Raw genomic sequence first — 9,827 nt, forward strand, 5'->3', positions numbered from 1 at the left:
GTCTCCCAGACTCCCAACGTCTCCCAGACTCCCAACGTCTCCCAGACTCCCAACGTCTCCCAGACTCCCAACGTCTCTCAGACTCCAACGTCTCCCAGACCCCGTCTCCCAGACTCCAGTGTCTCCCAGACCCAGCAGGATGGATGTTTTCTTTCTGTCGGTGGTTTGTGAAGAGAAGACGGTCTGAGTGATGCTGGAGAGGCGGAACGCCGCCGCGCTTTATGAGCTGAATTCCTGGAGTTGGGAAATGTTGGGTCTGTTAGCGGTTAGCAGCAGATTAAGCTTTAATTAGCATTTCCCAAATATTCACAACTGTTTCTAATTTTCATAAGTTGCCACAAAGTTTATGGCACCAAACCCTCCAAGTCTGAACAAACGATGTTTCCTCAACTTTCAGAAAAAAAAAAATCTTCAATGTCTGGAATAAAATGAAACTGGATCTGATCAGATGATGATAAAATTACATCTTCATCTGAATGCACATCAAGAATCCAAAAACTGACCGGATGAACCGGAAGGTCGACTTTTATCTTCATAACAGAGAAACAGATTAAACCTCAGGAAGTGACTCCAGGCTTCTTAGTTTTATTCATCTCCATGTTAGAAGTGATGAAATCTGCAGGTCCAGCATAACACCGATCAGCTCTGGGTTCACAGGAAGCAACCAGAAACTTCCTGCCTTAATCAAACGTTTTACTAGATTCAAACTTTTTAAGCTGATTTTCATTTTGAAAAGCTGATTTTTGTCTCATGATTATTTCTGTTGCCCCGGCAACGTTAATCCGTTATTTCCGTCTAATTTGGTGAAAATGGAGCAGAAAAAAAACACGTTTTCAAACTTATAAAGGTGAACAATGACCGTCTTCCTGTTGCTCTGATTGGGGAATAAATCGGTTTAATGTTTTATTACAACAAATTAAAACTTTTAATGGCCCTGCAACCGACTGGCGACCCGTCCAGGTGACCCGTCCAGGTGACCTGCCTGACCCGTCCAGGTGACCCGTCCAGGTGACCTGCCTGACCCGTCCAGGTGACCCGTCCATGTGACCCGTCCAGGTGACCCGTCCAGGTGACCTGTCCAGGTGTCCAGGTGACCTGTCGACCCGTCCAGGTGACCTGCCTGACCCGTCCAGGTGACCCGTCCAGGTGACCTGCCTGACCCGTCCAGGTGACCCGTCCAGGTGACCCGTCCAGGTGACCTGCCTGACCCGTCCAGGTGACCTGCCCAGGTGACCTGCGTGACCTGTCCAGGTGACCCGCCTCTCGCCCGGAACATGATCTGGAGAGGCAGCAGCTCCTCCTGACCCCACTGAGGGACAAGGAGTTAGAAAATGGATGGATGAAAACTTTAGTCTTTTCAAAATAAAAGTACCTTTGATGCCTCTTTTCACAGATTTATGACAACATGAATCTCATCCTATGAAGACGGAAACATTTAACTTTTACTCTGGTGCATAAATCACTTTTATCGGTTATTAAAACCAAGTATAGAAAATCAGAGATCAGCCAGGAAACGCCTCAACGTGTCCGCAGGGTCAAAGGTCGCAGCAGATATTTCTGAGCCTGTCCTGGAACAATATTTGTATAAGAACAAGCGTTGATGGGTCGCCGCCCTCCCCTTCGGCCTGTTCTCCTTCTCGCTCCTCAGCAGGTTCAGATCCAGGAAAACGAGTCGAGACTCGAAACGCTGATGATTCCCTGAAGGAAAACAAGTTTTCAGCAGATTCTCCTTTTATCCTTCCATCAGCTGACGGGGCATGATGCTGCCACCACCGTGCTCCTCTGTAGTTCAGGCTGTTCCAATAAAAACCAACTGAAACTCAAAGTCAGACGATTTTTATTGTAGAAATGATAAAAACATAGAATGAATAAATAAATCTGGACCAAAACAAAGTTATTTATTCTGAAGTGGAAAAGTTTCCACATAATTCATATTTCATGTTTGACCAGGAGAAAGCTGCAGTCTGGGCCCAGCAGAACCAGTAAGACCAGTGGCAGCTGCTCGGCGTGCGGCCAGCAGGGGGCAGCAGAGCTTTCTGGAGGATGGTTTTCATTTTCCATCTCCTGACTGCAGCGGAGGAAGAGGAGCAAGATGATGAAGACTTTTTCCACCAACACATTTCAGCTGGAGGCGAAAAGAGAAACCTGCAGCAGGAGGCAGCGCTGGCTGTGTGTGTGTGTGTGTGTGTGTGTGTGTGTGTGTGTGTGTGTGTGTGTGTGTGTGTGTGTGTGTGTGAGCCTCCCAGTCGGCTCTGTTTGATCCTCAGACCTGGACTGGTTTCCATCATCCCTCCATGACAGAAGGAATGCAGCAGCAGCTGCTGCTCTGGGTCAGAACCGGGTCCGGAACCAGCAGCTCGATTCTGTAGTTCAGGCTTCACGAAAAGCGTTCTGGTTGTCATGGCAACCAGATTGTTAATTTAAAAAATGTTTAGTAATATGTTTTCATTCTTTGATTCTTCCTGCTGTGATCAGAAAAGGAAAGCTGCAGTTTCCTCTGTTTCAGGCCGGAGCTACAGGATCAAAACAAGCTAATCGGGTTAGCTTGACCTTTTAGCATGTCGGCTCGCCCGTCTGATCACCAGAGCAGAAAGAGCTACAACACAGATAAACATTTAGCTAAGGAGTTTAAAAATACTTAGCCACTGATTTTGATGAATATTTAGCTAAGCATTTTTAGCTAGCAAGCTAAATACGTAGCCTGGTAGCTTTCTAGCTAGATATTTAGCTTCAAACTTTCTTTAGCTAAATATTCATCAACCTAAATATTTTGCTAACAACTGTTAGCAAAATGTTGTTTTTCCTCCTTTGGCAGATTATTGCCTTTAGGTTTTGACTGTAACTGTAAAAATGGCCGCCGTACGGTTAGGGTTGTCGTGACGGCGTGTAGCCATAATGTTTTGCCTGAGCCAACACCTTGCGGTCTCACAGCAGAACCGGCCCAGTCTGGAGGAAGGTGCAGCGACTGGGTCCAGTTAGCAAACTAAAGCTGTTTATTTCATAAATGAGAAACATTAAAGCTCTCAATCATCGTGGCCCGCGGCGCTGCCCGATCTGCGGCTCTGCTCACATTAAGCTGCCTTTGTTCTGCTAATTCAGAACAAATGAAGAGAAGCACTGAGACCCGGCAGGCGGACAGGAGGCGGAGCAGCGCTGGCTTCAGGCTGATCGGTTCTGACAGAGTTATTGGACCCACGATGAGCCAAGCTGCGGTGGAACCAAGCTTGTTGAGTAAATCTTGTTCTTTAGAGTCTCGGTTATGAAACCAGGCTGGTCCACCAGACAGATGTGTTCGCTTCTCCACATCTGGACCCAATGATTCAGCTCCTCATCCACCAACTCTGCTGCGTGTGGCTTCAGCAACCATTTGCTCCGATTCACAAAGCAAATAGCGAAGCTGCAGTAAACAGCCGACCTGTGAAGGTCACAGCCATGACCTTTAGTCCAGCCAAACATGGAACGTCAACATGACAGATGTTTGGAAAACATGAAACCAGCTGGTTGTAAAAGTTTCCGTCTTCAAACGAAGCTTCAGAATCGGATCCGACCCGGGAACACGGCCCGCTCCGCCAGACGGCTCCTAAACACCGAGCTTGTTCACCTAATATTTAGCTAATATTTACCTAATATTTAGCTAATATTTAGCTTTGTAAAGCTTTTTAGTTTGCCAGACAAATATTAGACTTTCTAGCTCAATATAACATCATAATTAGCTCTGCTGAAATGATACTAGCTAATGCTAAAGCACCAAGTTCAACTATGCTGACATCCCCATGTGTGGGGCAGAGCTATGCCAGCACGTCTTCTGCCTACATCTCCCAGAATGCTGTGCGGTTGTGGATCGGAGTTCAGTAAAGTACTGAATGTTCTATCAGTATTATCTATTAATATTGATCGTGTGTCTATATGGCTATTGATTTGTTGCCCAGCCCTAAAAGTTTCTTCAAAACGAACCTGAGGAAACAGAAGTGCTGCCTTAACAGCCTTTGCACACATTTCAAAATAAGAGCATGAACATAAATAAAGTCTACCTGAAGAATTAAAAACTTAAACACTCAACTGAAAGTTTACACAGCAGTAAATTCCATTGGGCCCTTGGAAGGGCCCAATGGAAGGGCCCAGTGTGAGGGCCCAATGGAAGGGCCCTCACCCCAAATGATTCTGATTCAAAGAGAAAAAAAAGAAATGAGTCTGAAAACTGGTGAGGAAGTGCAAATAATAAAACCCAACAGACCGGAACCCCACCAGGGATTTAAAAGCTCTCTGAACTTCAGGCTCATTCAGTCTGACTAAAGTCCTGGAAACTCATGAGACTAAATATTGAATAATGAAGGAAATATAACCCATTTCTCCCTCTTATGGCTGAATAACCCAAAGTATTGCTGTTAATTTTACAAACAGCAGCTGAAGTTTTACAGTAAGTTCTGTTTGGATCACTTCATTTCTGCTCAATAAAAACAACTTTCCTTGAATAAAAGTTAAACAAATTCGCTCATTATTTTACTGAATTTATGAACATTCAGAACCAGGAGACGTTAAAATCTGATCAACCTGAAACTTTGTCATGTTTTCATAATTCAGCTCATGTTTAAAGGTTTTAGCTTCCTTTCTGATTAGCTCAGTGAGACGTGTGGCCGCCGTCCTCCGGCCAGAGGGGGCGCTGCGTGCTGAAACCCACATGAGTGGCGGAGTGGAGACCGGAGCAGGGCTGTTAGCGGGGCTATTAGCCTCCAACCACCGCGTGGCTCATGAGCCAACCCCGAAGAAGAGACTTGACTTCCGCCCTGGAACCGCGTAAGCTGGCCGGCTCTTCGACCAGCCGGCCGCACAAGGTATTCACTTCCGCTACGCTCAAGACTTTATGGTTCACCCGTTTACGTGCTGCTTTCACAATAAAAGCGCACATCCGGTCCATGTTTGATAAATAAATAATGTATCGGAAATAACTGGGGACATGATGCAATGCTGAAAAAGTCCGTTTCCAGTGATTCCTCAGTGACAGAGGGACACATCTGGAGGGACACATCTGGAACACAACCAGCAAAGGTCAACCGGATCTGATGTATAATTTCAAAATAAAAGACCCCCCAATTTCCCGTGCTTATTGCTTATTATGGGATGGAAAACGGGTCAGAAACCAGAGTTAAAGCCATAAAGATCAAATTTAATAAATGTAATATTTTTATTGAAACTGGATGTTTAAAATGTTCATAAAGTTTTAATAATAAAAGACATTTTTATACATGAGGTTTTATTTTGATAGTTTTCAGTGAAATGTAATCGAGTCCTGAACTGCAGACATGAATAAAGAAACATCCAGCAGATAGAGTGCCTGCTGCTGGGAGCACTGGGAGCACTGGGAGACCATGACGACCATGTTACCATGACGACCCAGAGCTGCAGGAAGTCGGCTGAGGGTCCAGATCAGCTGGAGGCGAGAAGATCCAGAACATCCAACCAGAGAAGAACGGATAGCAGACAGAACCGTTCATCCATCCAGGATATTCTAATTTCTCCATGACTGGTTTTAAGAACCAGAGACTGATGGGTCAAACGGCGTCCGTCCTCTGCAGACAGACGTCCTGGACGTTTGTCCTCTGGACGTCCTGAGCTCTTTGTCTCATCAGGAACCACAAACTCCACATGAGATTTTCAGTAGTTTTATTGAAAAATGCCTCTTCCGTTTTCAGAAATAAATAAGAAAATACGGCTGTGGATTTCACAATCTGCAGCTGAACCAATAAAAAGTGATGCTGCGTCTGGAAGGTTCTGACTCGACCCGGTAGAACCACAGGACGGTGAAGCGGCAGAATGAAGGCAAACTGATAAATACTAAGATACACATGAGAGCCGAGTTATACTGGACCTGAAGCTTTAACTTCACTCTATGCAAATATGTTACAGGCAGGAAAACGGGAAGCTCACAGGGTTTACTGGGTTTACTGGGTTTACTGGTCCCAAGCAGAACCTCCTCCGGTTCTAAGAACTGGGTCAAACACTCGCCTCCTCCAGTGCCGACACCGCCGCGCCAAACAGTATTGACAAACACCTTCAGGCGTTCAGCTGCCGCTCTTATGACGTCAGCCTGTCAGACGGCGTTCTGGGCAGCGACCTCTTCCGGCGCTGGTTCTGGAGCAGCTGGTTCTCCTGGGGGGCGGCGCCGGCCCGGGTTCCTGCTCGGAGACGCTGCGTTGAGATTAACCAGGACAGACGACCGCACGCTCTGAGCATGCTCAGTTAGTAAGACGGCACAGGTTAGTCACAGCAGGGGGCGTGGCCACATGGAGAGGGGGCGTGGCCAATGCGTCTGACGGCGGCTAGCAGGGAGAGGTTCTGTTCTGGTTCTGATCCAGACTGGACTAAAACTGGACTCACTGACAGAACCGGAGTTCTGATTCAAACCGGACCCAACAAGAAATGGTTTCATCTGGGGGGAACCAAAACACCCAACAGCTTCAGAACCAGAACGGGTCCACTGGGCCTCAACCAGAACCATGTGAGCCCGCCTCACTGCTCTGACGGTCGGTTGCCTTGGTAACGCCACACAGAACCAACCGCTGGTCTGAATGTGGACCAGAACACATCCCGGTTCTGACAGTGAATCCGACTGTAACATCAGCAGCAGCTCTGGGTTCTGCCGGGTCGTCAGCAGGTCGGTTCTGGAGGTTTCCACTCCTGGACCGACCCTGGCCCTGCAGAACCTTCATGTTCTGGTACAGAACCTGGAATCAGAACCTCCGGTTGTTTGAAAACGGACCAGCGCGGCCTGGCAACCAACACAGAACCAGAACAGTTCTGTTCAGTCCGGATGATTGGACCAGATATTGATTCATCCCAAAAACTAGCAGTGGGCACACTTCTGCTAATGTGCTAATAGCAGAGCTAACTTTTTGTTTGCTAACTTTGAAAATGTTTAGCGCACTTAGCTTCCCTCGTTTAGACATTTATGCCCTTATTTTGAAGGGGCTAAATGCTGTTTACCCAACAGTCTCATTTCCTCTTGGCGCATTTGAAGTTAGCATTTTAGCACTAGCTTCTAGTAAATACCTTGTCAGTACAGCAAATTAGCATTAGTGGAAGTAAGGTTATTGTTTTAATGCTTAAGTGTTAGCATTAGCTTAATCTAAATACTCTGTTGCTAAAGTGCTATAGCATTAGCTGAACTAATGTTTACAATTAGTGTTTTAGAGTCAAGCATTAGCTTTAGTTTAATACTATACTGGTTTAGCGCTTTAGCATTAGCGGAAATAATAGTTTTGCATTATTGCTTTAGGGTTAGCATTAGCGTTGGATAAATATGATATCAAGATAGCGCGTCACTGTTAGCGTAGCTAATATTTATGATTAGTGCTTCAGGATTAGCATAGCTTTCACTAAGTACCTCATTAGTAAAGTGCCTTAGCGTTAGCAGACGTAATGGTTTGACTGAGTGTTTAGAGCTGGGCGGCTAACGTTTTAGTTAGCGTTATGCACTTCTTCTAAAAATAACCCAGAAAGTTTGAGTCAATATCCAGAATTTTTGTCCTTCCAACAGATTTTCATTTAGTGCGGATGAGCTGTCAGATGCAGAGGCCACGCCCCCTGCAGGTATTAGTCAGGTGACCTGATCACACAGATTGAAGCGGAGTTGGTTACTGACAGAAACCCAGTTTAGGAGAACACAGAGGAAAGGTTCTGTGGATGGAGAGGAACCGGACCCTCCGGGGTCGCAGAGGAGCGGTGCCGGGTTACGAGTTAAAGCCGGGTTCAGGACGACCCGCCTCTGTTAATCCACCTCTGTTAGTATGGGCTGCGGTTCTGCTCATGCTCCTCCACTGAGCCGGGCGGGTCGGTGGTACCGGCGCCGCTGCGGTTAGTACGGCTCCCCTCGCTGCTGGTTAAGTGTTTCCGGTGGCGGTTTCCTCTAAGCGGTTCTAACAGTGTTTGTTCTGGCAGTCAGTGAAAGCAGCACAGGCGGCATTACAAGGCTAATTATACGGTGAACCTGAAACGGGCCAGACAGGATGGACCGGGTCAGAACCATCAGCTCAACACATGCACAAATGCTCAGAGTCTGGGTCCAGGTTCCGACCCGCCGGCTGCATGGGCGGGGCTTCGGACCGGACCGTCATTCAGAGGTTCTGCTGCTCCAGAATGGGTCAGAACCATTTCAGAACCGGTCAGGACGGGTCCAGTGAGGGTCAGAATTGAACTGGAACTGAACTGGGTCTGTGACCCGGTTCTGTGGTGTGGTTCTGATCCACTCCTGGACCCAGACTCGTCACCAGAGGATCGTTCCCACATCCCCATTCCTCCTCCTACGTACCTATGTATCCCTGGCCGTTGTAGGGAATCCCCACGCACTGCGAGGAGTCGCAGTAGCCGGGGGGCCCCGGGGGGCCGCGGGCCCCGGCGTAACCCGGACGTCCCGGGGGGCCGCGGGGCCCGGGGGAGCCTGAGGGGCCCGGGGTCCCGGTCCGACTCTCTCCTGGAGGACCTGGGGGTCAGAGTTCAGGTCAAACACTTCCTGGTTCTGTTTGGTTAGGAACAGGAGCATTTCCTGCCTCATTAGACAATAAAAGCCTCTGGTCAGTCATCCTGTCTGCTTTTCAAAATAAAAGCTACTGAGCTTTTATATAAATATTTCATTAGGATTTTGTTTGCTAAAGTTTTATCAATATTCTATAGAGAATAATTTATCCTTCCACAGAAAAATATACCTTCAAAATAAAAGCCTGATGGTATATAACATAATTAAAACCGGTCAGTGACTTTAGCCTTTCAAAATAAAAGTGTCATCTTAAAACATAAAATGAAAACAGATGTTTTTAATGATTCAGATACTTTTCAAAATAAAAGCTTTGCCTCCTTCCTGGTTCAGTTTTTACATAAACACTGATGCTGGTACCTGGCGGCCCTCGGGGTCCTTTCTGTCCGACTCCTGGGACTCCGCGGTCGCCCTTTTCTCCTGCGGGACCTGAACACACCGCGGGTCACATGTTGAGCCGTCCTCACCGGGTTCCGGTTCCGGTTCCGGCTCCGGACCTACCTCTCTCGCCCTGCTGGCCGGGTTGGCCCGGGCTGCCGGGGAACCCGTTCCTGCCTCCGGCACCGGGCTCCCCGCGGGGCCCCTGCCTGCCCGGCGGCCCTGGCGGCCCCGGGGGGCCCGGGCTGCTGCTGCTGCGGTAGTTCTCGTTGGGGATCTGGTTCAGCATGGTGTTGACCCGGCTCATCTGGTCTGAAACACAACAGGGAGTGTTCCTGAGCAGAACCGGCGGGGAGCGACGCTTAGCGTAGCGTAGCATAGCTTAGCGGCGGCTACGTACCGCTGACCAGCTGCGAGCAGACCTGGCGGGCGATGGAGCGCATCATGTTCTGGGGGGCGAAGTCGCCCTGCGGCAACACAGAGCAGCCGACTTAGAGTCTGATAAAATCACCATGACGACATGCTGGTGACGTTAGCAAGCTTCCTGCTACATGACGTATGCTAGTTACTACAGCAGAACGAGTAACCTTCAGCCTGTTGGGCCAGAGCGCGTTGAAACAGAAGACAACAGAAACAATGAATACATGAAGATGAACAAACTGAGGAAGAGGAGCGAAACGGAACAAAATCCCAAGACGACAAAGATTTCTTCTGATTGCAGCTTCCTAATCGAGAAAATGGCTAACTGTTCTGCTACATAGCACCTACTGACGGCACTAAACGACCTCGATCTTTTTACTCAGGTGTTTTTACAGTTTAAATAAACGTTAATCAACAAAAGTTGTTAACTTATCATGGCTCCTGCTAACGGTGTTAGCTCTACGGCTAGTGCTAACGGTGTTAGCTCTACGGCTCCTGCTAA

General features: G+C 47.9%; 1 protein-coding gene across 1 annotated transcript in view; it reads right to left on the minus strand.

The window, feature by feature from the left end:
• Positions 1–5,644: 5,644 nt before the first annotated feature.
• The window catches only part of col12a1b (collagen, type XII, alpha 1b), a 100,980-nt gene continuing 96,797 nt past the window's right edge, over positions 5,645–9,827 (minus strand). The window contains exons 66-70 of the mRNA XM_017302095.1: positions 9,306–9,372; positions 9,029–9,217; positions 8,888–8,956; positions 8,306–8,476; positions 5,645–6,173 (exon numbers count right to left, since the gene is read on the minus strand). Coding sequence (XP_017157584.1) covers positions 6,073–6,173; positions 8,306–8,476; positions 8,888–8,956; positions 9,029–9,217; positions 9,306–9,372 — 597 coding nt within the window. The 3' untranslated portion in view covers positions 5,645–6,072. The remainder of the gene's footprint in view (positions 6,174–8,305; positions 8,477–8,887; positions 8,957–9,028; positions 9,218–9,305; positions 9,373–9,827) is intronic.

Source organism: Poecilia reticulata, linkage group LG21 (genome assembly GCF_000633615.1).
Source record: "Poecilia reticulata strain Guanapo linkage group LG21, Guppy_female_1.0+MT, whole genome shotgun sequence".
Lineage (NCBI taxonomy): Eukaryota > Metazoa > Chordata > Actinopteri > Cyprinodontiformes > Poeciliidae > Poecilia > Poecilia reticulata.